General features: G+C 34.3%; 2 protein-coding genes across 8 annotated transcripts in view; one reads left to right on the top strand and one right to left on the bottom strand.

The window, feature by feature from the left end:
* Positions 1 to 166: 166 nt before the first annotated feature.
* LOC128240861 (uncharacterized) lies at positions 167 to 16,211 on the bottom strand. Of its 6 annotated transcripts, none has more exons than XM_052957816.1 (13): positions 15,678 to 15,777; positions 14,434 to 14,511; positions 8,102 to 8,443; positions 7,700 to 8,011; positions 7,245 to 7,517; positions 6,538 to 6,828; positions 5,975 to 6,316; positions 4,914 to 5,060; positions 4,174 to 4,210; positions 3,096 to 3,166; positions 2,164 to 2,179; positions 1,955 to 2,034; positions 167 to 1,252 (listed from the first exon to the last, which is right to left on the bottom strand). In XM_052957816.1, exons 3-13 carry the CDS (start codon positions 8,256 to 8,258, stop codon positions 1,230 to 1,232), a joined length of 1,749 nt encoding a protein of 582 aa, XP_052813776.1. In that variant the 5' UTR covers positions 8,259 to 8,443; positions 14,434 to 14,511; positions 15,678 to 15,777; the 3' UTR covers positions 167 to 1,229. The 6 variants fall into 6 exon arrangements, with proteins under 6 accessions (XP_052813776.1, XP_052813770.1, XP_052813771.1 ...); XM_052957810.1 differs by lacking the exon at positions 14,434 to 14,511 and adding an exon at positions 11,451 to 11,804 and having other exon boundaries at positions 15,678 to 15,767; XM_052957811.1 differs by lacking the exon at positions 14,434 to 14,511 and adding an exon at positions 11,451 to 11,804 and having other exon boundaries at positions 6,643 to 6,828; positions 15,678 to 15,767.
* A 3,534-nt stretch (positions 16,212 to 19,745) lies between these two features.
* Positions 19,746 to 21,714, top strand: part of LOC128240702 (uncharacterized) — a 38,212-nt gene continuing 36,243 nt past the window's right edge. The window contains exons 1-2 of one of the 2 annotated variants that reach the window (XM_052957448.1): positions 19,746 to 19,800; positions 21,200 to 21,280. In XM_052957448.1, the coding sequence (XP_052813408.1) occupies positions 19,765 to 19,800; positions 21,200 to 21,280 (117 nt within the window). In that variant the 5' untranslated portion in view covers positions 19,746 to 19,764. The remainder of the gene's footprint in view (positions 19,801 to 21,199; positions 21,281 to 21,714) is intronic. The other variant, XM_052957449.1, reaches the window with a different exon arrangement.

Raw genomic sequence — 21,714 nt, 5'->3', positions numbered from 1 at the left:
TAAAGTCATGCATCATAATGGTTGCATAGATCACGGGGCAACAGTGCTGGAGCTAGAGTTTGGTAAATAGTAAAGTCATAATAATAGGAGATAAATGTATAATAGTTGGGTAACTTGTTTTTAATTGGTGTAAACTAGGAGGACAAGCACATTAAAAAGAGAATAATTCTTTATTCCAATATAGAAAATACATTTCCAGTGTCACTAGATATGAACTTATTTTTGTTTGCACCACGAGTGATACACTTATATGATTTAAATATATTATGTTTGCCGTGTGTACAATTAAAAAATCGTCAACTTCAATTGGTCTATACATTCAACCTAGTGCAACATAAGAAGAGTATTTAATTGATGAACGTACTCCAACATCTGTTATAATTGAACATCATTCTATAGATACTAATACATTTATTTTTGTTAAGGGTTTTAAGGAATTATTGTTACGCAGTCCAGGTCGATAATGATAATAAAATTAACGACCCGTGAATTTCTTTCTTTTTAAAATCAAATTGGCTTTCATTCATGAAAGTGACTTACACTATGGATAGCAGGAATATATATTATGCATATGACCACCGTTCAAGAAGTTGCTATTACATTATTTGTTTGACTTGTTCGCTAAAGGAGAGTCGAAATTGTGTCGTGTCCTCATATATACGTCGCCTAAGCTTGACAGGTAACCAAATATATTGGTTGTAATCCGGCAATACACATGCATGTGTCCAAGTAGCTAATTAGCCATTCGCTGAAAGAAACATCAATTTATTACACGATAAGTGTTCCATCTACTGGTAAAAAGTAAAAACAAAAATAATAATTCACACACGTTAATATTTAAAACTTCTATGATAAGGCGCCTCTTTTGATAACCGATTTAGTGTTCTTTGTTTCACAAATTTAATAGAAAGTTCTTCAAATGATGTTTTTGGATTTAACTAGACGTCCACCTGTTTTCAATGTTTAAACTCCTTTGTGCAATTATTTAAATTGTATTTCTGCACATTTAGCACCGTCGTCGTGTTTTATATCAGTTGCTTAGTCCCTTGTTGGTATTAACAATATAGACCAAATGAAACTTTGATAATCAAACTATGCAACTTAGTAGAACATTTAAATGAGGCACAATACACAGCTGAAATCACTCTCTGATGCCTTGAATAAGGTCATTGCATTGTAGCACGTTTCGCAACTGGTGCAAAAGACGCAATATTTTTTGTCTGTGAAGTTTAGTTGTTGTAGAAATGAATGCCTGAAAGAAAAATACGGAATTTATATCATAATTGTAAATAACTTGTTTATTGTGACCATACCATTTAATACTTACCCTATTGATGTAATGAAAGTTCGTGTATCTATAATGTCGTTCATCATGTAATTTATCCGTAATTAAGACATAGAGAGTAGGCATTTAGTTGGTTTGAGTGTGTCTAATACATTAAACAGGGCGCTTGAGTTGTAACATAATATTCTTTGGTTATTTTTATGATATAATTATCATTTAATTAAATGGATATTTGTCTTCATACTGAATATTTAATAATTATGATAGGACATATTTGATTGTTTATGAATGCGTAAGTGGTTGACAACCGACTTGGTACAAATGCACAGAAACGCATAAATTGTCATGTTAATTACAATAACGTGTATGCTTTGGGTTGTTAAGCTGTCACATTTGCCTCATATTATTGGTATTTAAGTTGGATGATTTTCTCAGTGAGGTAGAGAGGGGCCGGTAGGGACTCCTGCGTATAGACAGGGTTCGCTCCGAAAGATAGAGAACGTTATATAGTATCTAGAATTTTATTATCATATTAAGAAGGAACATTTTAAATAAAGATAGAACATTGAAACAATTGTTGGTTAATTACTTAGAGTTATAGAAAGTTTGGGAGAGTTATGTGGTTGTTACGCTACACGAGTACACATATAATATCAAAGGAATGCAAACCAGTTTGTGTTATGGTCACAGCATTTTCGTATTCCCCGTTCACCTCTCTTGGTTTCAATTCATCATAAGCGTTTACCTGTCTGTGAATAAATATGGCATTCATTCAATATCCACAATTTCCAATTAATTCTTAATTTGGTAAAAACAGATATGTTGTCAGTTGTAAAAAAAACTCTGTATTAAATTGTATACAGCATGGTTATTCTTACCCAATATCATCCTTCTCTGAAAAGGAAATAAAGATAAATGTGTAGAAATCATTCATTATATAATATTAAAAGGAATCTGTAAGAGTTGTGACGCTGAGAGCTGTAAGTATTGATAAAAGAATAAAGATAAAATTGACTCTCCTTGTTTTATCATAAACATAATGAGTGCATTGGCAATCTTGACCAACTTAATAATAGACCGTATCAGGAAGGTTAACATCCAAGTTCTATTGCCGCGCCTTGCATGGCTGTACCCACATGTGTTTCAAGACAGTGTTAACTCTTGTGCGGTAGGCAACCGAAAACACTTTAAAGATGTTATTGGTAATTCTCACACTATTTGGAGATGTTTTAATATTTTTGAACAAAATGTAATTTAGCGTCGTGTATTTCACGTTTCTGTCGGTCTTTGATAAGTTTGCCTTGTCATTGTAAGTTGCTTTGTTGCAGTGCTCGTTTCGTTGTAAAATTAAGAAGTTGGGAGAACCGAATGTGCATATATTTACATGTGACTCAGCACTTTCAATCTCCAGAAAAGCGGCATTGAGTAAAAATGGGGTAAACCAGGACTTTCTAACTCAACCTGACCAACACTAGGGGTCAATAAATGCACAATTGGTTAAACGAGTTTAAACGCAATTCGTATGGAATAACAATAAATTGGCTCTTCGAGTAATGTTGTAAAGTAGCATGTCATTTTTCATAACGCTTAAGACATGAAACATTGTTACATGGCGCGCCTTTCTATAATATTCATTTATAACGGCACAAGATGTTACATATCAAATTAAATACTATACATTTCATGACGGTGACATCAGTTTGGGTATGAAATAAATTATATGCAGAGAAGACTTATATTTACAAATTGAGAGCTTAACCAAATAAAACGCTATTCCACAATTTTAATAGAATAATTCTCTAATACTCACTTAGTTCTGTATATTCTGGTCGTTCCATAGCTGTCCCAACTTGATCGTAAAAATGATCTGCTTCCACAGGCCTTTGGTATCAAAGATATAACATATAATAAGCCGACTCGTCATTGGATTGTCAGTTAAATTCATGTTTTAACAACAAAGCCCTTCCACAAAACGGTTGTTTACTGATTAATTTATGAAAACAATGGTAGCAAAACGTGTTTTAATTGGTGAAGAACATTAACCTTACTAGGTTAGTGCCGTGGATGGAGGAAGTCAATCTGGCAATGCGGAGGAATTTATCAATTAATTCCGCAGACCCAGATAAACCTTCTCCATCCACGGCACTAACCAAGTATTTTATTTATCCTGTTACTTTGTTTATTTAAACACTATAAATAACATTATTATTAAGTATCTTAAAAATAATGGGGACAACTGTTTTTCCCTGTTGACGTCGGCACACTCGGCATCCATGTTTAAATCGCCCCCAAAATAATTCTCAAAACTGTCCAACTTTTTTTAATACGCTTATAGTCAAAGTAATTGCATTTTAATACGTCAATATCAACAAGCTTTTTGAAGTGTATAATAATGGATCAGTCACCAAACATTATCTGATGATGTAACAATTTTTTCGCAATTCACAGTAAAGTGAGATTTTGTCATATACCACAGAAATGGAATTAACTTTCGTTGAATGCTGCAGTTTTCAGCATTTGCGGGATGGGAAAATATTTCCTGGCCGATTGTTTTGCCTGTGTCATTATTGTGAAGAGTAATGGGACTTTATGGGCGAGTGTTTGTTGAGGTCGGATGTTGGCGGACTATTGATAAGATACTGAAACAATATTTGTCCTTTTCCTCTACATTTCAGAAAAGAAAAAAAAGTCCTTTTTCGAGGTCACATGACCAACTGACTGTAGATAATCATCACGTGGTCTACTATCCTAATAAACTAAAATTTACACGGCACGTTGTTATTGAACCGCAAGTGACAGGATAAAGATTTTTACAAGGCAAGTTCTTCAATTATTCACAAACATCGGATACATTTCTGAAATGTGTCAATAAGGCCTGCAATACTTACACTTCATCCCTTGTCGTAGAATTTTCTTGTTTGACATCTGGAATTTGACAAGTAAGAAGGAAATGTTGTTAAAAAGGCACAGAAGTGTGTTAGTGCACTGAAATAATAGAACCTTATGTTTTAAAATGTTAGTCAGCGGTCTCATTACTTAACATTTAACGGTCCCAACTTAATAGTTTGCAAAATAAGATACTAGTATTCTTTCTGTACCGATTGAAACTAATTAAATGCTACATGTATCCCAAGTAAAACATATTGGTGCTCTTATAGATATCATTTTTCTGTGAAAACTATATTTGAAATTTTTGACTGTATTATGAATCTGTTTGATAAATGTCTATTAACTTAAAGTGACACTCTTATTCAAAATCAATATATACACATGTAAAACAAACATACTTGTCGACTGATACACTCTCAACTACTAAATAAGTTATACATTTATGGAAAATATTAATTACTATTAACAATATTATAACCGTGTATTTATTAGCTGAAAGGCGCAAAAATATAAAATGACTGGTGAATGCCTAAAGATTTACTGCGTTATGCTATGGTTTTATAAGGTAGCAATACCGTGTTTTCTTCACATTTCTTTTAAATTAAACTCGTTATCCTGCATAAGCATCATTGTTTTCGACATTTGCTCATCCTTTTTGGTATATTAAAAAATGTATTAAATGTTTTAAATATTATTTGTGAGTACTAGTGCATCTTTAAATAGATGTGTAGAGACATACTTCTCGAATTCAACTTTGATTTGCGATGACAGTTTATAGAATGTTTATGTCTAGTAGAAATGATGATCGCAACAAGAACAATAACAAGAGCGAATACACCTCCAGTTACTCCTCCAATAAGTGGACCGACACTTGACTCTGAGGTTTCTGAAAGGTCATAAAAGAAGTTCGAGACTGTTTGCCAAGGCTTCATTATTTTATAGATTTTAATAATTGCTCAATATCATTTTACATCAGTAGCTTGTTAGTGGAACACAAACTCATTTTACATGTAAATATTTAAAAACACATAAGTATACACTTCAGTAAATTGACTTTTTGCTTCAACTTATAAACTATAAGGCTATTTTATTTCGAAATGTCCCATTTTCAACGACAGCTAATTGACACTTTTATTTTGTTTTCGGAAAATGCAGTTATGGAAAAATGTATATTACTAAAGCACTTATAGTTAGACAAAAAATAGTTGGTAACAAAATAAAAGGATACAATCATATATAACTTAAAATCAGTTATATTAACCTGTTTAATACCTTTTGTTTTAATGAAGAGACATATTGGAGATATTTGAGAGTTTGCGAAACACAGATTGAAAGGTTGCATTTACGTGCGGACCTTTTTGTGTGGTAAGCCAGTTGACACGTTCGGTGACCTTTACGATTGCGCGAGATCTAATTTGCAATGCATGCAAGCAGTATAAGCAACTTTTAATATTCGATTTTCAAGAAAAACAGATGAAAAGGATTATTACGTTAAGCTATACCCACAAGTAAATACACGAATGAATATAAGATGTATATGCAACAGCCGTTCTGTGTCATCGATGCATCTAAGATCATTTATTCATTTCAAAACTAAAAGTAGAACGATCATATACTACTCGATAGAATACCATAGACAGGTATCATATGCATTCGCTGAATTGCAAAGCAGTTAATAACATATACACGTTCTACGGCGGCAAAATCTGAAGTTTTCGCAAAACTCGAAATAAGACAATGGCGTCGGCGACATGCTATGACAATAATTCGACTTTCGACGAAAAAAATTATAATTAATACCTTTTTGTTTAATTTCAACAGCAAACGAAACGGATCCAATCTCGTTTGTGAATATCACGTCGTATGCAGTAAGATCATTGGTATCTTCTAAGAAAAAAGTAATGAATATCAACCATCCTTTTGCTGGGACCGTTGCTCCAAAAACAGGTAGCTGGATGATTACGTCGATGGTCCGAATTAAAGTTGTGTTTTTAATATTATCAGGAATTCTGGAAATGTTCGTTGAAATCAAACCATTGTTGGAAAACACTGTAATGTTTAACTCCACTGGCTCTTTCAAGTTTGAAAATAAAACATATCTCCCCTTCTTAGTTTTTTTTGGAAGAACGACCACTGGAACATCTAAAATATAAACCTGAGTAAGTAACTACACAGAACAATGCACCAAAAGAAGTACTCATTCAATTAATGTTGCTGCATTTAAGGTTAAGTGCAACAATGGTAAATACTAAGCGAAACTAACATATCGACGACATTAAGCTGATGCTTTGCTGGCTAAAAATCCGCATATACATGTATAACAAATACACGTCTCGTTCTTTTATATTAAACAGAATTACAACCTTTCACGAACATATACGTGGATGATGAACGATATGTATTCATGTCTGGAAAATGAGGTACTCCATTGCTGGCAAAACATGTGAAAACTCCGCTGTGCTCGTAACTCAGATCAGTTAGATTTAGTATGGAGTCACCGCTTGTTTTCCAGTTCCTTGTAAGTATTGAATTGGGCCAATTTTGCTGCCATTTGTAAGTATATAAATCTGGATTCCCATGTGCTGAGCATCGAAGTTGTGTTTGAATGTCCCTCGATGTTGCATTGCTGGCGATCACTTCGACATCAGGTGCGTCTATGTTTAAAAATAAAGCCGTTACACTAGTTCTTATTGTTTTTAACTTATATTTATACCAAAATATGTGTTAACAGATACACGTTTATACATTGATCAAGAAGTTTTTAATTGTGAAAATGAGAACAATTCGCATTACTATATTTTAGCCAATAACGCATGAAATGTTTGGTATATTCGAAAGTATCTAAAATGTCCGCGGATTTGCCTGATTCTTTGACAATTGACTTCGACAATTAACGCTTCTGAGCAACGAATAAATTTTGTGTATATCTATATATCAAAAGGAAAATTGACTCAACCCATATCCGATATGATCCCGACCGTCGTCTCCACAAGGTCTTGGACTCCTGAGATATTTGATAGATATTGTTTAAAACATTAGTAATTTAACGTTACAAAAATGAATCACTTACACTGAACCAGTACGTATATTGTAGATTCTTTCCTATTTCCTGTTACCATGTTCGTAGACACGCATGTGTAATTTCCATGTGTAATTAAATATCTTGTAACCGTATGGAACGATAGTGTTCCATTTGCAGCAAAATAATAATTACTGGAGCTATTTATCCACTTGTAAGTACAGTCAGGCCAGCAGTCTGACTTGCATTCTATGTATATAGATCGATGTCCTTCTATTACGGTAAATTCAGATGGAACACTGATGTCAGGAATTTGAGGCCCATCTACCGGATATAATGTTATAGCATTTATTATATACGATGTACAAAAAAAATAGAATATAATCTCTAAACTACTTTTAAACATTCTTCATGCATTTTTATAACAGGAAAAACACATAGGTTAGTCGTCGAGTTTATTGGAACAAGACTCCGTGCGTGTGCAGAGCAATAAACTAGTTACTTACGTATAACAGTGAACCGAGAGGTCAAACTCCCAGGTGATTCCAAACCGTAGGTTATGTTCTCTGTCGCATAACAGTGAAACGTTAGCTCAGCATCTTCCTTTCGAATACCAACAATTGCAAGTTTTTCTTTTGATAATGAAAACACATATCGTGTGTTGTTGGGATTTTTCTGACCATTGATATACCAGTTGTAAAGTAAGGAAAGCTCATGGTTGCCAGGTACCGTCGTAGATTTGCTGTGACAGGAGATTGTGATATTATCACCAGCTGAGACGTTTTTAGGAACCGCAATGGATGGTTTTTCTGGAGCACCTACCAATAAGAATGATAATCGCAATAAGCTTGTACAAATGCATTACTGAGGTAGTCGACCGTGTACAAGTTCTATACTAATTTACATACCTAAAATGTATAGTGTTGCGCAGGCTTTAATATCGTCTTCGACATTTTCAATTAAATGATAAATGCCCGTATCTTTCACATTCACGTCTTCGAGTGATATAGAAAAATTTCCTGAAGATGTTTTCCCAGAGTATCTACAATTTATAGGAGCGCACATTTCTTCTGTGGGATCTACTATACTCCCATCATATGTGGATATTGTAACGTAAAGCGTCCCTCCTTTTATAATCTGATAACTTCCGAGACCAATCTTCTTTAAAGATGTTGTCAACTGCAACTGCACTTCGCTTCCTGGTCGTTGGAAATACCTTGGTGCTTCGACAGGGCAAGAATTTCTCACACCTGAAAAATCAAATAACATACAACGACTTAATCTCCACATTTTTTCGTTATAATGATACATAGGTGTTACCGCGCAATTTAGTAAGCGTTTTTAATGTACAAATCAACAATTTAGGCTCAGTTTATATTAATATACGCTTTTATATATGTATGCTGCTGTGCATTGATTTATAAACTTGGTAGGATAACATTTTTATCAGACATTTTTTTTACATCGAGTTCGTATGCCCCTCGAGATACGGAAAATATAATATGTTTTGATGACACAGAAGATGCGAAGCAGGCTGAACTTATTTACATGTCTGTTTAAAACAGAAGAAAAACATATCGCTTGAATAAATAATTGGAGGACTTTATTTCTACGGTGGTACAAACAAACCATTGATATTACAAAAACTTGAATACACGTTTGAATCTCATATAGACCCTTTTGTTCTAAAGCTATCAAGTTGTTCTATCAAGTATGGATCAAATAGAATATGAACTTGTTCATTTTTCAGTGAATATCTCCAGTAATTGTTAATGATGAATAATAAATAAAATTATGCATGTATTAAACGAAGAACCTTTCAATCAGCCGATATCAAAGATATCATATGACATTTTTATGTGACGATGTTAATCTTTTGATCATTTCAACTATGGTTTTTCGATTTATCTTTCACCACGGGTCGAACGTTCGAGCCCGATATTTTGTAGTTAAAGTAAATGTATTGTAAAATATATGCATTATTTTATAGTTTTTATTTTTGTTTTAAACTTGTGAGATAATGTTCTTTTTTTTTTTACATGTTCCCTATTGATTATGTTCACGACTGAATATAACCTTTGGAAAAAAGGTAAATGTGTGTTTCGTTTATGCTTCAAAATCGGACCGAAAAAACGGATATTATCTGACCTACAATAAAACGCTTTTGACATAGTTAAGCGAAACTCCATTCCGGAATTAACTTAAGTATTTTCAAAACTCTTTATTTAGTTTGTAGAAGTTTTAATTCTTTACTTATTTCAAAAGCATAACGTTCTTTAAATGTTCATCTTTGAAACTTTGAACTATTTCAGCGCTGTCACGACTGTTTGTTTTATGTTTACAGTGCATATGTCAAAAGACCTTAAGGAAACTTTAACCTTTCACATTTCCTGGGAATGGAAAAGGAGAACGCTGAACAAAATAAGAGGCGTTCGTGGTATGGGAATTTATCCCAACCCTTGTTTCGGATATTTACACTAAAGTGGTAAACATAAGTTCCATTGATCATGCACTTGTACTTATAATCTCAAAATATTACAAATGTGTTTTCTTCGATACGTCTCGAAATGCGGGTTTGTAATAATTACAATAATAAAAATACAATCTCTTTCAAAATATTTAAACTACTAGTATCTAACAGTGTGACACTGAATTGTTTGATGATTTCATTTGGTTTCCGCATTTCAATAAAAGGAGCTTCCCGAAATACATAAATAATAGCGAGATTACATGCCATTTCGCTGTTTCTATTGTCTTGAATGTCTATATGGTCTTTACATTCCGTTTGAAGACTTAAGTACGGCCATACCAGATTAGGTTTATGGATTGCGTAACCTTTCAATTTAAAAACGTTCCCATTAGGCATAATCTTTAAACTCAATTATAATGCAATAAGTTAACGTTTATTTATGTGTTTAGTGTTAGTGTTAGTATTAGTTGTGTGTATACTCCGCTTCCCTTTGTTTTGGTAACGCCGATACAGTTTAAAAGGAGCAATAATAAAATGAGTTGCATGTTTTTATAATACATAAATGTTTCTTTAATCCCTTTGGGTAAATTGATTATAAGGAACAGCTATGAACCAGATCCTTAAAGCAGCATTTATAAGGCGTTTCATTGAAATAAATGGTAATTGTATATTATTAAGAGTATTTTTTTTAAATCATCAGTTTGTGGACAACAACTCAGGAAGTGTTTAAGTAAGTGGTCAAATGAGCTCGTCCTTATGTATATAAGGCGAACTCTGAGTGAGTAGTTTACCTGAATTGGGACTTTAATTCTTGGAAGACAAAGGAGCGTGATCGAGTCAGTTTGATATGTGTGGATGACTCATGGGGGTCAGATGTTCAACAAAGGTACTGCAAGGGCATCTAAGGGTATCCAGAAATTTGCCCTAAAACATTGCGATACCACAAGGACTCAATGATGCAACATATTACTAAAGCTAATACCTAAGACTACCGGGTAACAAAATGCCATGTTGCCTCTACATGCATTGTGATAGTGGTGGTATAAATGATGATCCATACTGTGTTACTGTTGTATAACTGTTTACTGCGGAATTATTGATGTTGGTCAAATGAAAAAGTGCATTTGAAATGCAGTGGTTTAAGATATATTAGGTTCAAACTTAAACTCATTTAGTTTTAAATGTTATGTGATCGGAGGAAGAGTCGAGAAGATTCACTGTCGCAAGTGTGAGGTAAAATGATCTCTACATGATTTCAGAGTGATTTCAGACTTTAAACAAAATCACTCCCTGAAATTGTTATTAATTTTAAGATACACTATTACTCCTAAAATAGATTTAACACATTTAATACAATTGTTTTAATATACCAAAAAGGATGAACAAATTTCGAAAATAATGTTTTCAGCTATTAAATACAGGGTCATTAATATTTTCCATAAAATTAATGCATTATTTAGTAAGTAGCTGAAGGTTCATCAGTCAAAATTAATGTTTGTTCTACATGTGCATGTATTGATTTGAATAAGAGTGTCACTTTAATGAATAAGTTAAAAAGTATCATTTTTAAATATGTTGATTACTGTTTACATTTATTGGATTGTACCTTGAGTTTTTTTATATAAAGTCTTGCTTTATAACAGACCACTTGGTAAATGTTCAACAGTTTATCACCTTTAATATAAATTTAGAATTTATAGTCCAGGCCGTAAGTTGTTAACCTTGATTATGGCTTGATATAGTTGAGTGGGTTAAAACATATGATATTTTAATTTCTAATGTCAAACCTTTCACATCTAAACGTATAGGTTCGCTGTCAGTGTTTGTATTTTCGAAAACCTGGTCGCACTTCCAATAATCTCCGTCACTACCGTTCTGAACGTTGTAGATGGTTAATATGAACACATTGTTGCCGAGACATTCGAAACCGTATAATGTTTCGTTTCCGTAAATTTTTGAACAATTTTCCAGATTTATCCATACTTTGAGAGAATAGGGGCCTTCTTTAACCTTAGAATACCAATTGCAATGTAAAGCAGTTCCAGCCGCGGCATTCGAGCAGGTGAGTGTCAGGTTGCTTCCACGTATAACCGGAACCACGCCACCAGGGGTTAAGACAGACTTAGGGATTTCTTCCACCGCTATAATGGTAATGGCTCATTTAAGATCACGAATGAATAATCTGTTTATGAGTTAACGATCAGCTGAAGTGACATTGACGGTAAACATGTGTTGAAAAAATAACTGATTTATGCATACAGTTTATGTAAACTATGTGCATTTATGTTACAGTTACTTCGTCCTTCATGCCCATTGCTTCGCAGTTTCTTTTTCGATATGTTATGTTTCCATGAAGAGCCTTTAATATCAGTGAAGTTTCATCAGAGGAAAGAAATATCACAAATACTATTCATCCTTCATGTCTTTCATAAACTATTGAATATTGGTAATATTAATTAGGCTGGCTTCTACTGGTAATAAGTAGTTGTTCGATTATTTAGTCGCAGCATTACCGTTTTAAGTTGTAGGGCAGATTTGATGAACAATATAATTATTTTGATATGATAAATAGAAACATCTGCCTTATAGTCCAGACCTTCTGCTGATGGACTTGTGTGTATTTACGAGATTACAGGCTGACTTACGAGGTCGCAGATTTGAATCTGAAGAATAAATGAAATCCGCCTTTTCAATCAGAGGGTAAATCTACACAGAAAATGTATTAGGTTGCAGGGGCAATACTTTGAAAGACATTGACAAGCATACAATCATGATCGCTGACGTAATTTCTTGAGTGAACATTTACAGTTTGTAATTTCCGTAAAAAGTTATTCGTATGGTGTGATTAATGTTGAATCCTAAGTAAAAAAATGTTGTTTGAGTGTGATTGATATGTAAAATATGTAGAATCCTTAGAATTTAGTTTTAGCTTCATTTTGATGTAATTTGCATATTGAAGGACTTCGAAACTTTTGTCAGTATGCCCAACTTTTAAAAGACAAATCAAAATATGAACATTGTTTTTATAAAGCTTTGCTGGATGTTTTAATGTTTTGTAAGTTGGATAAATAATGTTTTAAAAAAGGATTAGCTGAACAATGTCAAACGATTATCTTGACTATCTTTATAGAGAACGGCGCCCAAAAACACCATTTGGAATCGTGCCAATTGTCCATCTGCTACGAGTTCACAATATATTGAATTAAGTTTCATTGTATGCATATATATGTGGTCTATCTGTATTATTCGTTTCTCATGTTCAGTGTATTTTGGTCCTCAGCCTTCAACAACTTAACTGGATTAATGTCTTAAATGTGTGATTTATTTGCTAAAAAAAGGCCGAAAATGAACGACTTCTCTTCAATCTTCAATGCGTTTTCTCGCACTAGTGACTCACATCGGGTAAAGTCCGCAAAATACATGTTATTTATATATACATGTATTTTATATCATTTTTAAAGCAAAGTATATTTTACAAATCAAAATTGCTATGAGAGACAATCCAATAAACAAGGTGTGAGATTTCGAGGTTATTGATTATTTTGAAGAAACATATTTTGCACATTTCTAACAAGGAAGGTAATCTTAGTCAATAATGTTTACTCTCTTTTTTAAGTTCTGTTTTAAACCAATTACCAAGAAGTCACATCACACTGAAAAGTAGTGACAATTTTGATGCAATAAACAAAACAATTTTTTTCTAAATATTGATTGTCAAGAAAAATGTATAGTAAAGTTCTACCAATCTCTGATCAAATAAAAATGCATAAATGCATAAAATTTACACAACTCCTTTTTACACAAAATACTTTGCAAATGCTCTGCTACCACAACCTTGGTCTGAAACCATTTTTAACCATTTTGATGTTTTCCCCCACCCCTATTGACTTTGTTTGCGGGTGCCCAAATTACACCGATTCGGAAGCGACTTGTAAGACGTACATGCATTCTTCCGTTGTATTCAGCACCTGAATCTACGTGATATAGTAAATATGGCTATACGATATCGGATTGTGGGCTCCTTTCCATCATTACATATTTGGAGTTAAATGGTTTTTGATTAGACCTACTTGATCTGCTTTGTTTGTGTAAATTTAAATCGCATTGTTTGTAATTTTTCACTGGATTGGGTAATTTTATTTTATCAAAAAGTTGTAACATTCAGCCATTTTTTATGAAGCCTTATATTGTATCTAGCGTTGCTTAATGTTTAGCACAAAATTGACAAATATATTTAATTTAATAACTGTTTTTAAAAGTGATATTATAGAGATACTCGATTGAATATTCTTTTGGACAAAAAGTACGTTAATCCTTATATTGCAGGTGATAATTTTAAATCGAACCGGTAGTCTTTAGAAAAACAAAACATTGTCCATTATCTTGTTAACCTTTTTTGCTGAAATAAAGAAGAAATTATACACAAAATTATTTCACATAAAGTAACAGAAGCCCGTTTGGATTTGAAACAAAAAGCAAAGACCTAATACCAATGCAGGATCACCACAATGGTGCATTTGGCAGCACAACATTAGTAAAATCAAGCCAATTGCACAAAGTATGATACTAACAACCTGATATCCATATCGCATTAACAAAGCTACAAGTATGTGAGAGATTTACTGAAAACTATAAAAAGTATACATCACCAGTTTTAATTTTTGTTAAAATAAAGTACATATAGCACAACATATAAACAAATATTATGGAATTAAATCGACTTTACGCGTATAAACCACCGAAAAAGGAAATATTACAAACCATACTCACCGTTTTCCTAGTTCAACTTATTTGCACCTTATACGCGATGTCGCCTTCGTTGTTTATTTTTGGTACTGGTTTATTAACCTTAAGATTAAATATATTAAAGTACTTTATTTTTCTGAGTTGTGCTACGTGTCATAAAATCACTAGCCATGACTCAATCATATTAATTTTGTTGAGACGTTACATGGAGTTTATTATTTTCCTAGTCTATGTACTTATATTAGTTTGGATAAGGACAAAAATACAATCACACATATCTTTATCTATAGGATTTAATTAAATGCTAATAAGTCGTAAAATATTTGTTCTTAATGTTTTAAATGAAATTATGCTACTTCATTGTATCCTACAATCAGTTTATTGGCGATTGTAATACACTCATAGGTATATTTGCGATGTTTAAAATTGCCTTAACTGGCTATTACTTGACATCTTTTAATGAGATTGTTAGTTTGTACTTGTGTTTGTAAAATGTGTGTCACATAAAACCATTTTCTTGTGTAAGTTCATTCTAACAACCTTTTAACCATAACTAAATGAATATTATACAATTTAACCATTCAAATAAATTCGCGTAAAGCGTTGACAGGCTATGGACCTGCTACAATTTGTGTCATAGTCATGTTATGCCGAATGAAACGGAAAGTAATGAATATTTCTCAGTTTGTCTCAGTCATTTCAGTTTTGTTAAGGGCAATATTAAGATACATGTACATCAAACATACAGGAAATAAATGTGGGTGAATCAATTCGGTATGTTTATAGCGTTGTGGAAAGAAGCCTAAAACATAAACCTTATTAATATGTCCAATGCATTTTGTTGGGATGCACTTGATTTTGCTGGCATACCGTGCTAGTAAATTAAATAGGCCTAAGTCAAGTTTGAATTGTAGAGTAGATATTACTATAAGTTCCTTAATGCTTTATCCGTAGCAGTGCATTGTTTATGAAACCAAAGCTTCAGATAAGGTTTTATATGATATTGAGAATTACTCCATACTTTATAAGTAACTATTTAGCGTATTCCACATTTCATGATCTCATTGAGAATCAACATTGGACTCTCAAAGTTTTCGCGAAGGAAATTATGAGCGAGCATATACTACCTTTATATGTTTATGTTAAAAGTTATGTTTTACAATTGCATGACTATACTCACAAAACGTTGCAGGTCGAAAGCAATTCAACGCTTTAAGCGCTTTGATTAAACTTTAGAGATATATATTGTGTTACGGTTATGTACACACCTGAATATATCCTGCAAGCTACAATTATCACAAACGTTATTTTCCAGTGTAAACTCGACATGGCTGTATAATCACACACTAGGAAAAGTATACATGCATGTACTTAAATGGTTTGCTCAATAAACAGGAAGTTTAAAACTGACCTTCAAGTTGATGATCTGAAGCATTCATCTGCAGATGTTAGATTGATCGCAAAATAAGCTAATTTAAGTCTAATTTAAACCCTGATTATGAACGGTATATTTAACTGCAAAAAATCTTTCATTATATCAATATAGAACGATGGAGATTATACTAACACCATCATGATTAATGTTCCGAATTGTAGTTGTCTTTAAGCAGTTGTGGTAAGACACTAGGTGGACGGTTCATCATTCTTAAGTCTTAAGCATCGTTACCTTTATCTCGAGTGAGATTGTGCCAACAATTCTCGTACATCAATAATCATCTCCTCAAAATTCGAACCCACCCACGTTCAGATGACTTAATGTAAATGGATCCCTTCACCACTGTCCATTGAGACCTGGTCACATCGACTATACCATATCTGAGTCGCTATCGAATGCACCCTTATAATAGAGTTCGCAAGATGTAATAGCAATGGAGGTATACGTACATTGGGTGTCATCAGTACATAGGGGATATTATGATGGGACGCTTTTCTGGTGACCTGTATCACGTCGAGTTCGGTGTGTAAACACGTATCCGTCGAGACCTGCGTATCCGTCGAGACCGCAGGTCGAGACGGATACATGTTTACTCACCGAACGAGATACAGGTCACCAGAAAAGCGTTTAATCGTAATATACTATTTATTTTTCGGTTTCAATTTGATTTAAATTTACCGCCATCTGTCAAATGCGCGTATGAATTCGAATGTGTTACGTAGTGTTGTTTAATGAAGTCAAGGGAGGCTACTGCAGCGAAACGAAGTCAGAGGTTTCAGAGTTAACTTTATTGAGCAAAATAATAGCAAAATAATTTGTGTTTTAGCAAAATTAACAATTATTATATGTCACAACACACCAAAAAACGGTACTTACTTTACGAGTATACATATATAATCGTCATTTCCTGTAGACGTAACGCGGCCATTTTTTAACAAAGTAAATATTCGTAGGAAATTTTGACGATCATAATATGCAGAATTGAAGTTCGTGAGTCAATCGCTATTTCTATGGATACAATCGCCTTCTTTGTATTTGCGAGCTGCTCATATTTATGAAAAAAAAATTATGATAATAAACAATGATAATGCATCAACTTTGAACTTCAAAATGGCAAACAACTAGTTCACTGAAGTAGCTGTCTAGAAAGATTGGAAGTGTTCACTGCTTCATGCTTATTCTCTATGTTCTTTGAAGAACATGAGAACCACGTTCCTGAATATTTACATGCGTCTGGAGCATGAGTTAAGTTAGATAATTTAATACATTGAAAAGTTGACAGGTTTTACCAGATTTTTTTGGTCACGCTATTAAAGCGAAAGTAGTTCCGAGATTATACTCGCATGATACGGAACCAGGTCACGACAGTATCATGATACGGATTTTTCAATACGGCGTGCTGTATTATCACTAGTGATGAAACGATTATCGAGTTAGCTTATAAAATAACCTTATAGGCGAATGGAAACTGTGACGTAATGACGTCAGCGATGCACCGACGTGCGCGTCACGTAGGATATGGAGAGACGTAAATTTCAATACTTGAACCAACCTCCTATCATTATTGGTTCCGATGATACCTTCGAAATTAGCTCCTCCTTAGGAGCTTTATGGGAGCGCGTTTTGTTTACGAAATGTCGCGAATTTGCGCATACTTTGACACGCTTGAAACCAGTGACCAAATATCATCCCGCACAACCCGAGGGATGCATCTTAAAGGGTTTAGCGTCCCATACATGGAAAAATTGGTCCCAGCCTGGTCACGTGTAGGGATGCTGAGATATCTTCGAGATTGCCAACCCCATTTTAGAGCATTTTATGCTGCATTTTAGCGTATAAAATAACCTTATAGGCGAATGGAAACTGTGACGTAATGACGGTAGCGTTGCGCTGACGTGTGCGTCACGTAGGGTATGGAGAGACGTAAATTTCAATTCCAGAACCAACCTCCTATCGTTATTGGTTCCGAAGATACCTTCGAAATTATCTCCCTCTTAGGAGCCATATGGGAGCGCGTTTTGTTTACGAAATGTCGCGAATTTGCGCATACTTTGACGCGCGCGACACTAGTGACCAAATATCATCCCGCACACCCCGAGGGGTGCATCTTGAAGGGTTTAGCGTTCCCTACATGGAAGAATTGGTCCCAGCCTGGTCACGAGTAGGGATGCTGAGATATCTTAGAGATTGCCAACCCCATTTTAGGGCATTTTATGCTGCATTTAAGCGTATAAAATAACCTTATAGGCGAATGGAAACTGTGACGTAATGACGTCAGCGATGCACCGACGTGTGCGTCACGTAGGGTATGGAGAGACGTACTTCAGACCGATATGACGTCACTTTACGTCACCAGCTGTAACCTGCGCCCTCCCATATTGTTAACGTGGGGACCTCCTTTCGCATTTTTGAACACTTTAACGTTGACGTAGAAGGCTGGGGTTGGGCGCGTTCGTCTTAGACGGCAGCTGGCATGGTGACTACGTTCTTACTTCTGACCGATATGACGTCACTTTACGTCACCGGCTGTCACCTGGGCCCTCCCATATTGCTAACGTGGGGACCTCGTCTCGCGTTTTTGAACACTTTAACGTTGACGCAGAAGGCTGGGACCGGGCGCGTTCGTCTGAGACGGCGGCTGGCATGGTCACTACGTTCTTATTTCTGAGCGATATGAAGTCACTTTACGTCACCGGCTGTCACCTGGGCCCTCCCATACGGTTAACGTGGGAAAATCTAATTGCGTTTTTGAACACTTTAGCGTTGACGTAGAAGGCTGGGACCGGGTGCGTTCGTCTTAGACGGCGGCTGGCATGGTGACTACGTTCTTACTTCTGACCGATATGACGTCACTTTACGTCACCAGCTGTCACCTGGGCCCTCCCATATTGTTAACGTGGGGACCTCGTTTCGCGTTTTCGAACACTTTAACGTTGACGTAGAAGGCTGGGACCGGGCGCGTTCGTCTTAGACGGCGATATGACATTTTCGAATGTCGAAGCGTTTGCTGGAACATTTTGCGTGCGTACGTGCGTGCGTGCGTGTGACATACCTTATAATTAGTATTTTTATTTATTTATTCACCCTGACAACCGTTTCAAAGCAAACTATATTTAATTGTAAAAATAGCATACACTGTCTTATATCAATTGCGTTCTAACCAGGATCGACCAACCAACCAACCAACCAACCAACCAGCAACCATTCAGCTAAACAATCAATCAATCAATCAATCGATCAACAATCAATCATTAAAACGACAGACTCGTAAACGTTTATTTGCCAGTTAAATGTCCTTTTACCATTTCAGTCTTGAAAGATTTCTCACGAATGACATAAAACTTCATACAATATTGTTAATGAATCACAGAAATGAAAACCTTTTTCAAATTGGTAGTGTATTACATAATTTTGGGATCCCCACCGTGTTCAGTTTTTTTTATCTAATTCTATAGAACATTACCACTGTAACGAGCTTTACCATTGTATCTCTCTACCACCAAGAGCCGAGTATGTTACTTCAACTTTATACTCGTTCGTATTAATTGAATTTATATTATTTCACACTTCGATCATTGCTTCTATTAAAGTGTAATTTTGGTTTAACACTTTGTATAAAATCTTGGCAAATTAAATTGTCCTTGCATCAGATTGTGTCATAAGAAAAACTTACTAATTACTAATACGCTTAACTATGATCACATTTTCTCACATATAATAGAGTTATTTACTCATGCCAACTGTTTCTACTTATTTGACAATTTGTTATGTTTAGGAATTCATGTTCAATGAGACTGATAAGATTTTTTATAAAATATTCTTTCTTTAATTTATAATCAAATTTTTGTGGTGTACCGGATTTTTGTTGAAGGCCCAGACTGTTTTTTGCGTGACGTCGGCTTTTAGCTTAGTAATGCAAGATGGCTGAACGTCGTCGAAGAAAAAGCACCGAATGTGTAATAAAATTTGTTTTGCAGATTAATAAAACGGATTTTTCCGGAGATAACTGCTTTAAAAAGAAATAATATGAAACGAAAAGTTATATGAGCTCAAAATAAAAACTATTGTTCTTCTGGTTTTGTTCTGAATCGGTGGGCAATATAATGACACTAGTTTTCGCGATGTGGAACTTCGACTCGCGAGTAATTTTGCATGAATTTTCTCGTTAGTTGGACTATTCGAAGAGAATGAAGAGAGCTAAACTACTCGCTCCAGCACCGTTGTTGTATATTCTTCCATCTTATTCTTAAATCAAATTCAAATTAAAGACCTTGATCGTTCAATTAGTGCATAAAGGTTTCCCAGTTTAAAGTGTTATTATTCAAGCATGTGAAAGTCATGTGTTTATACAGATACATATCGGGCCCATTCCACTTAAAAATACATGATAATTTTTCCAATCTGGAGAAAACATTCTAATCAAAAGTAAATAATGAACATTGCTGGTATGACCTCATTTTTTATTCATAATGATCAACAAAAGATTGCACATTTTGATACTGAGTTTGCTTGACCGGTTGTTTATAATAAAAAAACATATTATTATAAAAGGACAAAAGGTAAATGAGATTTATATTTGAATATTATCACAGAAATATTTGATAGCTGATTACACAACTATTTTCAATTCAGGTTCATGGCGTATTAGCTTCAACTGCCTCTATACATCAGAACCCTTAACTGTCAATCATACTTACTTCTTGCACAGGGCAGAGTCATCTATGAAAAATAGACAATTGAACCAAATCATGGAAATCAACATAATGCTTTTCGCAAAAATAAATGTTTGTATTCACTGTCAAATCTGCTCTACATGATACGGAGCTAAAGTGAATAGGGTAAATCCTCACTTGTCATTGGTCTACAAATATGTGCAAACACCACATGACTTTGGAAACAATTTCAAAAAGATTCTGTGCCATTTACCCTGCTTTTGGCATAGATTCCTCACCCACAGTTTCCCAGCTATTTTCAGGATGGACTATTTACTATCCAATTGTCACTTAGAACCCCTGATACTAATAGTTGAACCAGAATAATGATTTTTTTGTAGAGTAAGGCCAGACAAGTTAAAATCTACCTCCCTTCTTTGTTTATCTAGCATTGCTTAAGTTATCTCTGTTATAAAGGATCTCTGGACCGGAAAAATAAACGTCAGGCAATCACAGAAACAATGTAGCAGTTATGTTTAAAATTGGTGGATCAAGTATCATGGCCCACTTTTAAAATTAATGGTTGCACATTGAAGATGGTACGTCCAGGCCATATTATGGTCTACAGATCTGGATGGGCCAAGGCATTAATTTAAATAGCCTAGCTATATAAAATTCATTTAATGTTGATTGAATGTTGCAGGAGAGTGAGGGGGAACATACAGAGCCCACACTGTCAGAGTATGAGAGCACTGCAGATGAAAGTCGATACACAGAAACAGAGGTACATTATTTTTGTATTAATTAAAATAAAGAATGCTTACACCATTTCCCCATCCCGATTTAATCAGAAGTATAGCATAATCATCGAGAAGTGCATTTTTCCTGATGTCTGATCCTTAATATTAAATTTGAAACTGGTCTCTTTTTTGAAAAAAAAAAGGGTTGAGGTATTGTCATAGGTCGTCGTTACAACATACCTTTACCATTGGTTATATGTATACCCCAAAAAACGTTTTAAGATATTTAAATGAAACTGAATATATATATATATGCCAGAGTTAATACGGGCATGTGTAGCAAAGCCTTATTATATATTTAATGGCTCCTTTGGTTTGAAAATAACACAAGTGTTTGCACTTGCTCATCAACTTTATTTATTTTTCTCAACTAGCAGACACATTCTTTTGTTCTTGGTTTGTTTCAAAATCATATATG

The sequence above is a fragment of the Mya arenaria genome, chromosome 7, assembly GCF_026914265.1.
Source record: "Mya arenaria isolate MELC-2E11 chromosome 7, ASM2691426v1".
Taxonomy (NCBI): Eukaryota; Metazoa; Mollusca; class Bivalvia; order Myida; family Myidae; genus Mya; species Mya arenaria.
Note: the sequence above shows the minus strand (reverse complement) of the source record. Positions and strands in the feature narration are given on the sequence as shown.